General features: G+C 50.6%; 1 protein-coding gene and 1 pseudogene across 3 annotated transcripts; both read left to right on the forward strand.

Annotated features, from left to right (window-relative positions):
* The first annotated feature begins 439 nt into the window (after positions 1 to 439).
* Positions 440 to 8,301, forward strand: LOC125540472 (FT-interacting protein 3-like). Of its 3 annotated transcripts, XM_048704089.1 has the most exons (7): positions 440 to 574; positions 1,463 to 1,646; positions 1,717 to 1,969; positions 2,121 to 2,337; positions 2,438 to 2,561; positions 3,191 to 3,361; positions 7,006 to 8,301. In XM_048704089.1, exons 2-7 carry the CDS (start codon positions 1,485 to 1,487, stop codon positions 8,227 to 8,229), a joined length of 2,151 nt encoding a protein of 716 aa, XP_048560046.1. In that variant the 5' UTR covers positions 440 to 574; positions 1,463 to 1,484; the 3' UTR covers positions 8,230 to 8,301. The 3 variants fall into 3 exon arrangements, 2 of the variants coding, with proteins under 2 accessions (XP_048560046.1, XP_048560047.1); XR_007297319.1 differs by lacking the exons at positions 1,463 to 1,646; positions 1,717 to 1,969; positions 2,121 to 2,337; ... (1 more) ...; positions 3,191 to 3,361; positions 7,006 to 8,301 and adding an exon at positions 858 to 1,433; XM_048704090.1 differs by lacking the exons at positions 440 to 574; positions 1,463 to 1,646; positions 1,717 to 1,969; ... (1 more) ...; positions 2,438 to 2,561; positions 3,191 to 3,361 and adding an exon at positions 5,664 to 6,866 and having other exon boundaries at positions 7,002 to 8,301.
* A 7,720-nt stretch (positions 8,302 to 16,021) lies between these two features.
* Positions 16,022 to 17,001, forward strand: part of LOC125538551 — a 29,711-nt pseudogene continuing 28,731 nt past the window's right edge.

Below are 17,001 nucleotides of genomic sequence, written 5' to 3' on the forward strand. Positions count from 1 at the left end.
TGCATCAATTAAGGATGCGTACTAGTACTACTAACCGTTTAGTAGAATGAGATTGCTAAATCTCAGTCGACTGGGACTTAACGAAGTCTCATTCGATGTTATATTTGTCAGATATCACTTGGAGACCCGTGTAAAATTTTCTTGTAAATTATTTTCTTCATTTTTATAGTTCTGTCACTTGTTAAGTCTCGGTTACAGAGATCTGGTCACAGCGTTACTAGAAGTACCTCGCGCTAATGAGCTTTTGGTCTTTCTCCTTTGCGTTGCTGTTGGAGCACGTACAGTAGAACATAAAAGCCCACATAATCAATCACTCACCAAAGTGGCTTTGTGCGCACGTGCAGCCCAACCCACTAAAGATTAGGTTAGCAAAGACGTGGTATAAAGTTGGGTCATCCATTTTGGAACGGAGGGAGTAATAGCCTGTTAACCGTTCGGCGTTTCACTATATTCCTTCACTTCACTCAGAGTGTGCATTGACCTGAGACTCATTCCCTCCTCCTCCTTCACTAGGCTGGTAGTAAATCTGAATCTCCATTGCTTGACTCGGCAGCAAGGAGCGTGGCCTGTCCAGGTAAAGTAGTACTAGATCTTGTCTCGTCTGGGATTCTCCGTATGCAGATTCGGCATAAGTCGCGGATCTCTGCGCATTTATTTACCACTAATTTGCAGCTAGAGAGACTGCGATGTCAAGCAGCAGTCAACTGGGGCTTGTTCCTTGCTGCTGCTGGGAGTATTTCGTTAAATGTTTTGGTTTTCCGATTTACAATAACGCTAAAAACTATTGTCTTTATTTTGGGTCGTCGTTGTTGAGTTAGCTAGCTGTTTTGACTATAATGTATTTTCTTTTGTGGCAGCCAGCGGGCGCCCGGTTCTTTACCGGCAGATTGTTGCAGCAGCTCTTTTGATGTGTTTTTTGTACTGTGGCGCTGGTGTTGGAATCTGATTGTCTTTATGGTGGTTTGCTACTGATCCTTGTGGGTCTCTCCGTTGGTTGTAAAAAGTTAGATCTGATTTTTTTTCTTTTTTTTCGAATAAAAAGTTTGATCTGCTTGTTTGCTATGTTACCTTCTAGTCGATCTGGGGGCAAGCTTTAGTGGGGCCTTCTAGTCTAGCTGTAAGTTCTATTTGGGTTGCACCGGGATGCTTCCTCTGTGTTTCATTCCGTTGAATCCGGCCATGAGGCCGTGGTGTTTTGGACCAAGTATAAGGAACAGTAGTGTGTTGCTTCGTATATACTTCATTAATTGTCTACCTGAGAAATTGGGAATTTTGTTGTAGTGGCTACGCTCATACTCCCCCCGTTTCAAAATAGATGACTCAACTTTATACTAACTTTGTACTAAAGTTGAGTCATCTATTTTGAAACGAAGGGATTACATATATAATCAGTTTGCTCCTGTTTCCAGGTCAATTACATCATTCATACGTACATACATAACAGGTTTGGTCATGTTTCCAGGTTAATTACATACTGACTGCAAATGGAGCACAAAGCTTCTAATGCGCAAAGTGACCTAGAGCAGATGTTAGTCGATGAAACAATTGAGCCCAAGGCCCTGCCATTATCACTCTTGAAGGACATCACAAATGATTTTTCCAATGACCGGGAGATTGGAAGAGGTGGATTTGCTGTGGTTTATAAGGTGTACATTCCAATCTTGAATCACACCGTTTTTGAGAACTCATACTGATGCTAACACTTGTGAGTGATAGGGAGTACTTGGCGACAGGTCGGTTGCCGTGAAGAAGTTGTCCAAAGCTTATATGCATGAAACAGAATTTGACCGAGAGATTGAATGCCTCATGCGGGCTAAGCACAAAAATGTCGTAAGATTTCTGGGATATTGTGATGATAGACAAAGAAGTGCAGAAACGTATGATGGAAAACTTATCATGGCAGATGTACAACAAAGATTGCTTTGTTTTGAGTACATACCTAATGGGAGTCTTGATTTGTATCTTAACAGTACGACCATGTGGCCTCTAACTTTTCTCTTTATTTTCTTCATGTACTAATTCCATAATGTGCCATATAAGTAACGTAGCATTCATTATTCAAACGTGAACACATCAAGTATCTCAATTTGTAAACTCGGTTTCTCCTCTCCCCTTGATAGATGCACATCGTGATTGGGATACGTGCTACAAAATAATCAAAGGGATATGTCACGGTCTGCAATACCTTCATGACAATCGTATTATTCACTTGGATTTGAAACCTGCCAATATACTGCTCGACAATGACATGGTACCAAAAATAACTGATTTTGGCCTGTCAAGACACTTAGATGAAAATCAAAGCCAAGTGCTTACCAAAAATATATCAGGAACAACGTAAGCTAGCGAACTCCTCTTGAAGCTCAGTCTTTTGTGCTATGTGATTTAATTGCACTCTATTTGATTAATCGATCCGGGCTTTTATATTTTCATACAGGGGATATTTGGCACCAGAACGTTATGAAGGGAGTGGAATCACACGCAGCGGTGACTTGTATAGTCTTGGTATTATTATTATGGAAATACTGACCGGGCAGAAGGGGCATCAAACTAGTGAGGATGTAAGAACAATAATATATGCCATTGTTACAGAGATAAAAGCTCAATTTCCTTTTTGGCCAAGAAGGGTCAACTTTAAAATAGATGTCACGCTTTTAATTCACATATATTCATTTCATTTTAGTTTGAGATGTTGCATAATGTCATTTATGGAAGACACTTGTAAAATTACCATTTGCAAAGGGAAAACATGAACTTAGTTCTTATGAAGAATAAATAGAAACTTAAAAGGTATACAAGTACCCAAGTCTTTGAAGATAAGAAATGGAAATATTGTAAAACCCCGGCACTACTAAAAAGGTACAGGAAAATATGGAAAGAAAAAGGTCATACGAATAAATATAATCACATAGGTTATGCTTTGCAGGAAGGACTTTACATTTCATTTCTACTTGTTTTGGTTGAATATTAAAGTGAAATTTACATGGTCATAGATCTGACTTGAAATTATTGGGGCTCGGTTTACTTTTTATCAATTTTTTATTGTTAGTTTGCTACCTGAATGTATGTTGTCAGTATTTTTTTTTGCAGGTATGTTGTCAGTATATACTATACATATTTGAGTTTTCCTATATACAAAGATGTTACTGATCCATTTCATAGACCATAACTCACCACTGCAATTCTTTAGGTACTTGAAAGTTGGAGTGGTAGGTTGGAGAGATCAAAACAAGACACACTCTACGAACAAATACATGTATGCTACGAGATAGCTTTAAATTGCATACAGTTCAATCCAAAGAACAGACCAGCTAGTGCACGAGAAATGATTGACAGACTTCACCAAATGGAAAGTATCCAGGTATGTTGAAAATTTGAGAGTTTATGCATTTATTCCTCTAATTCCGAGTTGCTACATATACCGCTCGGATCCATACACTATAACAATTTGTGCTGCTAGAGTATGGGCTTTGATGCTTTAGGAAAAGGGCCAGGAGTCCCGTGACGCTAGTTGCTCCCATAATGCTAGTTGCTTTTGTCACACATCCCTCTTTCAACACTAAAAATCTTTTCCACGGTCAGGTCACTGGTAACTGGCTACTAGTGGCGTGTGTCTTATTATGAGTCGAAGGTGCCGATGTGAACTTGCATACCATTAGTAACTATCTATCGATTTTTAAAAATACACCATATTTCAATAGCACACTCAGAGATAGGTTGCATGTTAGTTTAAGTTCATAGAAGAAAATTTATGATCCATTCGATCATTCAAGTGTTCTACTTGTCGGTACTAAAAGGATGAGCATCTTAATTTCCATCATTTTTTCTCCTATCTAACTGCTAAAGTTTACCCAAAAGACCACAACCAGAAAGTCGATATATTTCCATCAAAGCCGAGCACAGTGTGTGTACACGAAGCAATATGATGGTGACCAGCATGATTCGTTGTTATACACCTGGAAAATGCACGAGAGAAATTAGAGCATTTTCAATAGGTGCCCTGAAATAGGGCACCAAAATGTTCTTAGACCAAAATTTGTAACACAAAAAAGTTCTTTTTATGGCACCGAAAAGCGTCCATCTTCAACAGTTGCTCTAAAATAGGGCACTTTCAACATGCAAACATTTTTTTAACACACATTGCATAGTTCATGTCAAAAAATTTAAACATCCTAAACATTGCAACCATTAAAACTAGATAAACATTGATAAGAGATCACCCTACAACTTGATTCCTAAACATCACTACTGGTCCGACTTACAGTCCGTGTTGATAGATCTCCAAAGTGGCATTGTCTCCTCATCGAAGGAGTCCATCTCCTCCTCCTCCTCCTCCTCCTCCTCCTCCTCCTCTGACTCAAGGTTGATCACCGTCTTTGGGCTAGCCTTATCCTCCTTATTTACCTCCTTCTCATGGTCTGGCTTCTAGATGAATTCCACCTCGTATTGGCCGTACTGCGGATTCGCACGCGCGAAAACCTCGCCATAGCCTTTGCATCACTCTGGTCAGGAACAATGCATACCTCCTCCTTCTTCTTCTTCTTCTCCTCATCCTCATTGCATGGCACAATGGTGTCGACGGACCAATGAACTCCACATCCTCCCATGATGCGATATCCAGGAAGTTCATCTGCTCTCGCGGCTGGCCAAACCTCCAAACGACGATCTCGTAAGCTTGCGCGGCGAGGTCGGCCGTCACGACGTCCCGAGCCAGTAGCAACGACTTTTGCACTAGAACTCCACGACGAAGCGGCCGGAGCCCCGCGGCCACAAACCCTTGACACCCTACAGGCTATTGGACTTGACGTTTGGCGGCATGGAGGCAGCGCGGGTGCGGTGACACGAATGAGATGGCGGAGTGCTACAGTCACGGCGGCGGAGGCCGGATTCGGTCGTGTGACAGCAACGATGGGAAGAAGGTGTTGCATCGTCAGAACGGGGACAGACGGTGGTGAATCGGTAGGTGCGGCTGCAACGGCAGCACAAAGGTGGTACGACGGAATGGGGATGCACGGCCAGCGATTTTGTCAGTGTGGCAGGCAGCGACGACTGGTAGGGGCAAATCCATCGCAACATGTGGCGGGATGGGATTCGGCCCAATTGGTGGCGGCGGCGGCGCGGAGGTGGCGCAGCTATCGCATGGGATGGGGTGGGGGTGGGGGGGGGGGCACGACTGTTTGCTATTTGAGCGGTTGCTTTCTGTTTTGCGGTAGCCGCCCAAGCGTTCCAAATTTGTAGACCCACGTATTTTGAAGCTACCCTAAATTTGGAGTTAAAAAATGTGCAGATAGAGCATCTATCGGACCAGCGTTTATGCCCCTTCATGCCTAAAAACTGTTACTTTTGCAAATAGGGCACATATTAGAGGTGCTCTTAGATCCATTTGATCAGGAGCGATTCAACGGTGCGGCACGGGGCCCATCCGTTTATGGAAATCAGCCAGCCGGTTTCATTGCTTTTCCAAAAATGTTTCTAGGGTTTCTTGTCTCGGGAGAGACGTTTTGGACCTCAGGACAATAATTGAAAAGAAGGAGTTAAAAAGCTAAAAACAAATTTGAATTGTATTGACAGTGAACATGTTCATGTCTTGTCGTCTAACTGCATGCAAAATTTCGTGAAGAAATACCATGTGTGGATGTTTGGGGGAAAAAGTTAAGTGCTCAAAAAAGGTTTTTTTAGGGCATTGTTTTATTTTACAAATTTTTTGAATTCACTTTTGTGCTCGAGCTTCGAATTAAATTTTCCGTTTCCAGGCGCATGAATAATAGCAAAGGTGAATTTTTGTAGGGCTGGTTTGGGGAAATATTTAACTTTTCTCCTGAGCCGGCTCAACTGCCAGGCTCGGAGTACGGTCTCGTCGAAATGAAGCCTCTACTGCCCGAGAATCTCGCTCCAAGCGGCGAGGCGATGACGGCGACGCACGATATGTTGGAGCAGATGTCATATCTGTGCGTGAGCGTGGTAAAGGCGCGGGACCTGCCTACCATGGACGACATGACCGGCGCGCTGGACCCGTACGTGGAGGTGAAACTAGGTGACCTCAAGGGCGTGACGCGGCACCTGGAGAGGAACGCTAACCCGGTGTGGCGGCAGATGTTCGCCTTCTCCGCCGCCCATCTGCAGTTCGACCAGCTGCAGATTATCGTTAAGCACAAGGACGTGCTCCGAGACGACTTCGTCGGCCGCGCCGTCTTCGACATGGCCGACATCCCGCGCCTCTCGCCTAACAGCCGGCTGGCACCGCAGTGGTACCACCTTTCCGAGCCAACGGCGAGAGGTTTCCGAATAGACATAGCTAGCCTCGGCGAAATCATGCTCGCTGTTTGGCTCGGCACGCAGGCCGACGAGGCCTTCATGGAGGCGCACGCCCTCTCCCTGGAGGGGCTCACCAACACGCGCTCCCAGGTGTACTACTCCCCCAAGCTCATCTACCTCAGGGTCTCCGTCATCGCGGCGCAGGGCCTCATGGGCACTAAGAAGGACCAACCACTAGGGCCGACCATCGCCAAGATCCAGATGGGCAGCCAGATAATGCGGACGCAGCCGGGGCAGCCGCAGGGGTCGGCGAACCCGGCCTGGAACGAGGAGTTCATGTGCGTCGTCAGCGAACCATTCGAGGACCCGCTTGTGGTGACCGTGGAGGAGAAGGTCGGCACCGGGAGGGACGAGTCCATCGGCCGCATCATCATCCCCATGGCGTCCCCTTACGTGGAGCGCAACGACCTGTTTATGCCGGTGCCGTCCAAGTGGTTCAGCCTCTCGCGTGGGATGACCGGGAGCAAGATCCTGCTCAGGATGAGCCTGGACACGGCGTACCGCGTGATGGACGAGCCGCCGGAGTACATGAGCGACCTGCATCCGGCGGCGGCGTTTGGACACTATTCATTACTGTAGCTACCATATATTTGAAGTTGGAAATTTGCACGAAAATACGATTAATTAGCATATATACCTGCCTTTCATAATAATCAATCAATATATTAACACGTACTGTACTTGTTGAAGAAACTCCGCAAGAGCGCCATTGGCATCCTGAAGGTGGAGATCCTGGGCGCACGTGACCTGGCCGTGGGCGTGGACAACCCGTACGTGGTCGCCAAGTACGGCAAGAAGTGGGTGCGCACACGCACTCTCCTCAACACCACCGCGCCGCAGTGGAACGAGCAGCACACCTGGGATGTGTTCGACGTCGGCACCGTCATCACCGTCGCAGTCTTCAAGGACTCCCACGGCGTTGCCAATGACCAGAGGATCGGCAAGGTGCGCATTCGCGTCGCCACCCTCGAGACGGATCGCACGTACACCCAGTACTATCCTCTCGTGGTGCTTACCCCGTCCGGGCTGAAGAAGATGGGGCAGCTCCATCTTGCAGTCCGCTTCACCTGCAAGTCTTGGGCCAAAATGCTGGCAATGTACGGCAAACCACTGCTTCCCGAATCGCACCACACCAACCCCATCTCCGCGCCGCAGATGGACTACCTCCGGTTTAAGGCCATGGAGATGGTGGCCTCGCGGTTGGGCAGGGCCCAGCCGCCACTGCGGAGGGAGGTGGTGGAGTACATGCTCGACTTCGACAACCGCACCTACATGTTCAGCCTGCGACGGAGCAAGGCCAACTTCTACCGGCTCATGGTCCTCTTCTCAGGCATCATGGCCATGTGGAAGTGGTTTGACGACGTCTGCAAGTGGAAGAATCCGGTGACGACGATTCTGGTGCACGTGGTATACCTGAACCTGGTGTGCTACCCGAAGCTAATCCTGCCGATGGTATTCCTGTGCTTCATCATGATCGTTGCGTGGAACTACCGGCAGCGGCCGCGGAATCTGCCGCACATGGATGCGGTGCTGTCACACGCGGAGATCGCACACCCGGACGAGCTGGACGAGGAGTTCGACACGTTTCCCGCGTCCAGGCCGGCTGACCTCGTGCGGATGAGGTATGATCGACTACGGTGCATCGCCGGCAGGGTGCAGACGGTGGCTGCGGACCTTGCTATGCAGGGAGAGCGCTTGCTGTTCCTGCCCCGCTGGCATGACCCCAGGGCGACAACCATCTACATGATGCTCTTGGTGATGATGGCAGTCGTACTGTACCTGACGCCGTTCCGGGTGGTGGCCATGGTGATACAGCTCTACTTCCTCCGGCCCCCATTGTTCCAGAGCAGGACCCCGAACCTGATCTTCAACTTCTACCGTCGCCTGCATTCAAATCAAGGCCTCATGCTGTAAGGTTGATGCATGTAGCATTTGTCTTTTTGTTGTTGTTGACTGCAAAAATGATATATCTATTTTAAAAGTCCAGCCGAATACAAAGCATATCAAACAAAATAAAAATGACATTGAGATTCCAAGACTACCGAACGACCACTGCTGCCGCAGAACGAGCTATTGATGGCCGCCGTCGCCGCTCCCCTACCAGATCTGGCTTGACCTTGTCGATGATAGCCGGAAAGTCTTCATGTACGTGCCCCTAAGGACCAGCGCCCTGAAGCCGCAGTTGTCGCCGTTGAACTATTACATACATCTGAAACACCACACACATGATAGAAATATTTGCGTGGCGGTTGTCCAGATTGATGCATGCTAATTTTAGTTCTAGCGATTAATTATTTGCTGGAATTAATCATGTATTTTCCTAGTATTATAACAATCTAAAAACCTAATTGTAGGCTATTTGCTTAGTTCATAATGGCTGGATTCACTGATGCACCAAGGCCAGATAGGTTTACCAGTGTGCATTTTAAGGGGTGGTAGGTGAAGTCGAAGCTCTGCCTTCCTGCTTTGAAAGTTTTCCACGTTAGTGCTGGCATCCAAGATGGAGCTTCTGATGAAGATCAGAGAAAGTTTTAGAAAGACAATACTATCTTTGTGGGATGCATTCTAAGTGTTCTTGCTGGCCATCTGTGTGATGTGTATATGCACATACAAGATGGGAAGACACTATGGGATTCACTCAATGCTAAATTGGGTGCAACAGATGCAGAAGTACGTCATGGTGACTTTCCATGACTGCAAGATGGTGAATAATCGTTTTGTAGTTCCACAAGCTCATGATATGCAGTGCATTGTGAAGGAACTGGAACTCATTAAATGTGATTTATCACATATATTTGTGGCTGGTTGCATGATTACAAAGTTGTCTTCTTCATGGAGGAATTTCCCCACTACTTTGAAATATAAGGGATAGGAGATATCAGTGAAAATCTTATGTCCTGCAAGTGCATAGAGTTTAGTTGTAACCTTTTCGAAGTAAAAGTATTGATCCCACAGGGAGCACAAGAACTTAACTTTGTTCCTTACTAAAACTTATGAAATTATTCCTGCAAGTAACTGTAGACTCAAAGCGAAGTGAGGGAGAAAATAAATAGTGATTTTGATTAGGTTGGGGCTGGAAAGTTAATGACATTAACATAACTAAGTTAGTGCAGCGGAGCAAGTAACATTTTGGATCTAGCAAAAGGATTAAACCGTTCTCAAGAGTCTCGAATTCTCATTGATATGTGTCTCTTGCGACTTATGTAGTAATAGAGTACTAGTTAGCTACTTCAGACATTCTTGAAGTTGAAGAACTGAAGCTTTACTGTCACCTATAATTACCTCGGCATCCTAACCTTTACAACGACAGTAATATCGTTCGTGGCCTTGCGGCGGAAATTGTGAGTGGGGTCCCTTTATAACACACGAAGGTTATTAAACCAAAAATTCAACAGAGTGTCCCATATCTTTATTACCATTTTCAACACCTATATATACCAAGGTTCATCCATATCCCTGAAAACTCTGGGGTCTACTCGCACATGGGAACAGTCAATCATCATACAAATTGCGGCTGAAACATGATTGCTACAAATGAGTAATACACATAGTGGTCCAAAAAGGGTTCGGTATTACAATGAGCATGCGGTCATGTGCACTATGCTGAATAGATTCAGATGATTACTGATATGTTCCCAGAGAACATCGGGCAGGGAATCGCAATCGCGATTGTTGGTGTCACTCGACTCTGCCATTGGAGGTTTTTTTTATTGGGGATTTGAGGACAAGGACATTGGGCTTGCTCTGGCGAGCGGGGGACATGGTGCGACCAAGGAAGATGCCGCGGGCGAACGATCAATGACTGGGGGAAGACGAAGCGCGTAGATGAAGATTCAGAAGAGAGCAGTAAAAAGAGCAATAAATGAGGAAGAACTGACGGAGTGACCCTACACCGTCCTTCAGAATGAAGGGTATGTGCTGGCTGGGTATGCCGAATAGGCCGCACGCGTGTGCCTGTGTCAAACACAATGAAGCTTGACCGCGCGGGCATGACCAGCTCGCGAGTCCAGACATGTGAAAAACGTACAGCCGGCCAAACGCACACATGGACCCGGCTGGTATGACCAAACCGGCCGGACAGGGGGCACATACGTACGCCTAGCTGTTGTTACGCTTAATTCATACGGAATTGTTGTTACAGGAAGGTGTGTTAATATTTGGTTGGAAGTTGGAATGAGGAGGACCCTATAGTGAAAATCAAGGGGCGCAGAGATTGGTGGGGAGAGAGTCTGTAGGTGCAAACCGTGGAATGCTACCCGTAAGTGTAGCATTTTTTTGCGTAGGTAAGGCCCCTGTCCATTGAACCATCACCAAGTGCGCCTGGCTGCTCTACCCACACTGTTAGGGCCTACAACATCGACTTGCAAACCTCCCACAACCGTCTGGACTGCATTGTCCGGATCACGGAAGCCATCCAATGCGTCCTATATATCTGTCTGCGGCGCGGTCTAGACGGTCAATCCTGGCATTTGGGTCGAAAATAGGACGTGGCTTGTTTTGTCCGAGCACTAACTAGGCGTTTGGGCGAATTTAAGAGCAACTTTAGTCGTGTCCCCAACAGGCCCCCCAAGGAAATTTTTTAGCGCCGGCGCCCGAAAATCAGCCCAGTCGCGCCCCCAGGATCTCATTTATCGCCGGTTTGGGCTGAAATAACAGCCGGCGAACCCGAGCCGAACCCAAGTCCCGGGGGGTCGCCTGGGGCACCGGCTGAAGCAAAAAGGCGCGTGGGTCCACATTGTCGGCGAGAGAATGCCCTTTTCCTGCCGATCCCTCTGCTTCCCCCCTCCGTTTCCATCCATTCTTCCTTTCTCCCGCCATTCCCCTCCCTCTCCCCTCTATCCGGCCGCCATGCCGCCGAAGAAGTACATGGCCCCTCGCATCGCTGCCGATGCCAACGCCACCCAGCCGAAGCAGAGGAAGCAGAGGGCGCCACCGTCCAAGTCCCCGGGCATGTCAAACGCGCCACCGCCGACCAGCGGAACAGGGCCAACGCCAAGAAGGCGGAAGTTCAGCGCCGGAAGGCTGTCACCGCCGACCGGCGGAACAGGGCCAACACCAAGAAGGCCCTAGACAGGGCGGCGTTGGCTGCGGCCGTGGCGGAGCAGGCAAATCGCGCGGAGGAACAAGCAGAGGCGTCTCGCGCGGGGATGACGAATCCACCCGGCGGCCACGGCCCGCACACTTCCTGGAGCCAGCAAAGCATCGGGTCGTCGGCCGGCTTCTCGCCGTCGTCACACCCCTGGGGTTGCACACCCTCGCCACACCCTCGCCTGGCTACACCGACGGTGACGCGCACGGCGGGTTCAACCCCAACATCACCTTTCCGCATGGTCACCCCGCCCAGCGCACGCGCTCACCCGCATTCGCCGGCGTCCAGTACTCGCCGCCGGCCTACGCATCCTCCTCGACGCCACCTCTGCGCCGTGGCGCGCTGCTCTTCTCATAAGCCTCCTCGTCGCATCTCGGCGACCTCGACGCGACGGAGGCCGACATGGACGACATCATCACGACCGGCTCGGCCGCCGTCGCCTCCCCCGGGTTCACTGCCCAAGAAGATACAATGGACCTCAACGGCGACATGGACGGCGAGGAGGAGCCAGAGGAGGAGGAGGAGGAGCCTGTGCCTGTTCCGGCAAGGAAAGGGAAAATGAAGAAGCGGGCGGCCAGGACCGGCGAGCCGCGCGTCAAGTGGGCGTCTAAAGAAGACGAGTGCCTCGCCGAGGCGAGAAAGATCGTCTGCCCTGACCCGATCACCGGCACGAACCAGAACGTTGACACGTATTGGGAGCGCATCAAGTCCGAGTTCGATGAGCGCAAGCTGGTCGACCCCTACTTCGCCGGTGTCCACATGCAGCGCAGCTCGAAGGCCATGGCGAATCATTGGTCGCTCATCCAAACGGCGTGCAACAAATGGCATGGGATCGTCGAGGAGATCGTGGCTCGCCCGGAGAGCGGCGCCAACATCGAGGATCAGGTATGACGCCGGTCTCTCGCTCATTCTTCCGCCGTGTGCGCCGCCGACACTTGTTTCTTGGCGCAGATGGTGCGGATGTTTGCCATGTAGCGCCAGGACAACAACACCGACCAAGATTTCAAGTACCTCCGCGTGTTCTCCCGGATCGAGAAGTGCGAGAAGTGGGCGGAAGTCCGGCGCACCCTCACCAAGGCCAAGGAGACGTACAAGCCGGACGCGCCGACGCGGGACGCGGCCGATGGGCGCCCGGACGGAAACAAGCGAGCCAAGTCGACGAAGGATGCCGCTCCGGCTACCGCGCATCTGCAAGAGTCCATCGAGCATTGCATTGCCGATGCCAAGACCCGCGCCGCCCAGAGAGAAGAGAAAATCGAGGCGCGATGGTCGGCGTTGATTATGAACAGCACCGTCAAGCTCGACCTGCTCCAGACCAACGTCGCCGCGAATAAGAAGAACACCGACCTGGTTTTCCTAATGGGGGAGGGGACATGTCGGCGATGGACGAGCAGGTCAAGGCGTGGTACCTGGTGGAGCGTGGCCTCATCCTGAACCAGATGCCGTCGACGGCGGCGCCAACTCCCATGCCGACCCCAACGCCACCGGCAAGCCCGAGCGACGCCTCCACGACGCCCAGCACAGAAGCCGCGCCGACGCAGACCAGCCCGCGTATGCCGACTCCCGCCAGTCCGACGTCGGAGGCCGCGGCCGCCGTTTGATGCAATGCCTACGCGTCCTTTCTTTTGAATGCCGAACTTTCTACTGATCGGCGAACTGTGGCAAGGTGATCGCCGATCACCGAAGCTTTGTGGTGTTGATCGCCGAACTTGTGGCGTTTTTTGGGTAGCGGAAATGGACAACTTTGAATTTACGACACCTTGGGGCGGCATCTGGGCGTGGCTGGGACCTAGATCGCCCTCAGGGCCTAAAAAACAGCGGGTGAAGTTCCGAAATAGCGCCGGCGGTTGCGCTGGGGGCCAAATGAGTGAAGTTGCTGTAAGAGCTCCGGTCGTAGATTTTACCATTTTCACACTCACTCTCTCTAATTACCTCTTGTGTTGTAGCAGCGGGGCCTCTCATTACGTGGGGGATGTGAGATGCCGGCAATAATAGTAGACCTACGTACGGACAATGCTTACAGAAAAATCTTTACAAACGTATGTGTCATCTTCAGAGCATCTTCAGCCGTTGGCCCCAGGGGGCGCCTAAAATCGTCGTCTGAGGGTGAGCCGGTGCAAAAATTGGGCCTGGGAGCGAGTTGGTCCCCAGCCGCCGGCCCAAGAGCCGCCCCTAGGCGCGTTTTAAAATAAAAGAAGTATAGCAAAATTCGGCACAGTTCGGCTAAACACGATAAATTTCGGCATAGTTCGGCGAAGTGCGCGGATTTTCATTACATAACACATATATAATCTAAAAAACTGGCTGAAGTCGCCGCCGTCGCCGCCATCCTCACCGCCGTCGTCGGCCTTCTCCTCCTTGACGCGGGCGCTCCTGCTGGACCCCTCCCCGGCGTCGCCATGGCGGACTGGTGGCGGCGCGTCGTCGTCGTCGTCGCTGTCGTAGATGACGACGACTCCGCCTTCGTCGTGGCCGCGTCGGCGCTCCACGAAGCGGCGCAGGGCGGCGCACTGGCGCTCCTTCGCCTTCTCTAGGCGCTCCTTCTCCATCGCTATGGAGTCCCTGCGCGCCCATTCCAGGGCCGCGTCGTCGTCGTCGAGCTCCGTCTTCACCGGCGCGAGCCCCGACTCCGTCTTCACCGGCGCGAGCCCCGACTCCGTCTTTCGCTTGACGAAGCGTGGAGGAGGAGCCGATGAGGAGGCGCGCCGGCCGCCCTCGTTGATGACGATGCCGGCGCTGCGAGTGCGTCGGCCGAGTGGTGTCTCCGCCGTGGGCTCGGCCTTGACGCCGAGCAGGGCCGGAGTACCAGAGGAATGCGAGGAAGATCGCGAAGAGGAAGAAGAGGAGGAGGACCCGAACCTCCTTGGCGCCCATGGCCCGACGCGTCGGTGGTGCGCCGAGGCGGCCACCCTCGCCGGGTACGCCAACGGCGGGTCGTTGCCTCCCTCGAGGTACGTCAGCACGCCCTCGAGTGTGCGGCCAGGGATGCCCCACCACAGGTGGCGCCCCTCACTGTTCTTCAGGGCACCGACCACCGGCGCGCCGTTGGTGGACGCCAACCGCTGCTGCTGGCGGCGCTCGAAGTACGCCGCCCAAGCCGCGTGGTTGTCGGCAGCGTACCGGGGGAGGGAGAGCTGGGCGTCGGTGAGGGAGGCGCGCACGACCTCGACCTCCTCGGCGAAATATTTGGGCTTGGCCACGGCGTCGGGCAACGGGGGAATGGGCACTCCCCCCTCGCTGAGTCTCCACCCCGTCGGCCCGGCGCGCATGTTCGGCGGCGCCGGGATGTTCGTCTAGAACAGGAGCCAGGACTCCTGTTCGCGGAGCGAACGGCGGCCGAAGCCGTTGGCCGCCGCCTCGTCTCCGAGGAAACGCTTTGCCATGGCGACGGGCTTGGGAGAGGTAGAGAGGGAGAGGGAGGGGCTGGGCGGCGGCGCTCGGGAGAGGTAGAGGGAGAGGGAGGGGCTGGGCGGTGATGAGGGGCGGGGCTGGTGTGGGCACAGTCGAGTGAGGCCACCGGCTATATAGCCGCGTCGCGCCCGTGTGTACGTGTGCGAGGGAGGGGAGGCGTCGGCGCGCCATCCCGTGACGCGCCACCCGTGAGGAATCAATGGCAAGGCTGCTGGTCAGCCTTGCCATTGATTCCCCGCGGGAACCGAGGCCGTAGGGGGAACACGAGGCGCCGTGTCGCTGACGCGGCTGCCCCGCGGCTTTTCTGCGCCAAAACAGCTCGTCCCGACGCCTCCGGGCGCCCCCCAGCGCGCCGTGTTCGGCCTGGATCCGCCGACGCCGTGTTCGGCTCAGGCTGGCGAAAATCGGACTCCTGAGGACGTGACTGGGCCGTTTTTTCGGCGTCGGCGCGAAAAAATCGCCTGGAAAGCGGGTGAAGATGCTCTCGGTTCCCAACCAGGTGTGGCACCTCCGTTCACACCTTTGAATCCGTAAAATACGGTCCGTACTGCAGCACTGCTGCTGACTGCTGGCCGTGGCTCCATACGCACGTGACATGTCCATCTAGAGGCAGCTAGCTCAATTATTGTATCCTTGTAGGTTGGGTTGCTCTTTGCAGATGGTGATCTGCCGACAGCTCTCTGTCAGATCAACTTTCCACCAATTTCCTCTAATTTCTCAACTTCTTTTCAGTGAATAGATATTGTCTGAAATGTATATTTGGAGGTTGATTGGCTTGCTCTCGCAGATGGACTTCTCGCAAGCTTGAGTTTGATTGCTGTTCGGGGATCTGCCGTCTGCAGATTCATCTTTGATCGCAGCTCTCTGGCAGATCAATTTACCACCTATTTGCAGCTAGGCACCGGGCTGTCAGGCGGCACGGGCTCGAGGACAGTTCGGTCGCAGAAGTACACAACAGAGGAGGGTCAAAATCAAAACTACTGCCTTCTATTCGCATAATATATACTCCCTCCGTCCGGAAATACTTGTCACTAAAATGAATAAAAAAATATGTATCTAGACGTATTTTAATTTCAGATACATATTTTTTTATCCATTTTGATGACAAGTATTTTCGAACGGAGTGAGTAGGTGAGAAATTGGGTGGTTGAGTCTGTATAGTAGCCTGATACGTAATGAGTTTGCCCTTGTTCCCAGGTAATTACATATATACTGACTGCAAATGGAACACAAGGCCACTACTGCGCGAAGTGAACTAGAGCAGATATTAGTAGACGAAACCGCGGAACCCATGGCCCTGCCATTATCACTTTTGAAGGACATCACATGTGATTTCTCTGACAACCAGGTGATTGGACGTGGTGGATTTGCTGTGGTTTATCATGTACTCCCTTCGTCTCATAATATAAGAACGTTTTTGGCACTACACTACACTAGTGTTAAAAATATTCTTATATTATGGGACAGAGGGAGTAGTATACATGGCAAGAGTGTTTCAATCTTTATCATCCTTGTCCTGAAAAATCAACCGATGCTTGACACATGTGAGTGTGATAGGGGATACTTGGCGATAAGGTGATCGCCGTGAAGAAGCTGTCCAACGCTTATATGCATGAAATGGAATTTGACCGAGAGATTGAATGTCTAATGCGGGCAAAGCACAAAAATGTACTCCAATAAGATTTCTGGGATGCTGTGATGACACACAAAGAAGTAGGGAAGGATTCGATGGAAAACATGTCATGGCAGAGATCCACCAACGATTGCTTTGTTCGAATATATACGTAAAGGGAGTCTTGATAAGTATATCAACGGTAGGACCATATGGCCTCTAACTTTTCCCTTTATTTTCTTCTTCCATATATTGCAAATTGCGTAATCTGTCATATAACATCGAGTTCAAAAGTTAAGACATCAAGTATCTCAAATCATAAACCCGGTTTGTTCTCTCCCTTTATAGATGCATATCGTGAGTGGGAAACGTGCTATAAAATAATCAAATGGATTTGTGAGGGCCTGCAGTACCTTCACGATAATCATATTATTCACTTGGATCCGAAACCCGCCAATATACTGCTCGACGATAACATGGAAGCGAAAATTGCTGATTTCGGCCTATCAAGATGCTTTGATGAAAATCAAAGCCAGGATATTACCAAAACTTTATTAGGAACAATGTAAGCAGC

The sequence above is a fragment of the Triticum urartu genome, chromosome 2, assembly GCF_003073215.2.
Source record: "Triticum urartu cultivar G1812 chromosome 2, Tu2.1, whole genome shotgun sequence".
In the NCBI taxonomy this organism is placed as follows: domain Eukaryota; kingdom Viridiplantae; phylum Streptophyta; class Magnoliopsida; order Poales; family Poaceae; genus Triticum; species Triticum urartu.

What these genes read in the sequence shown, in the direction of transcription:
- LOC125540472 (XM_048704090.1), top strand. Translation starts at nt 5,863, where the DNA reads ATGAAGCCTCTACTGCCCGAGAATCTCGCTCCAAGCGGCGAGGCGATG. An exon ending in AGCGACCTGCATCCGGCGGC is followed by an intron (nt 6,867 to 7,001) that starts GGCGTTTGGACA and finishes ACTGTACTTGTT; the next exon opens with GAAGAAACTCCGCAAGAGCG.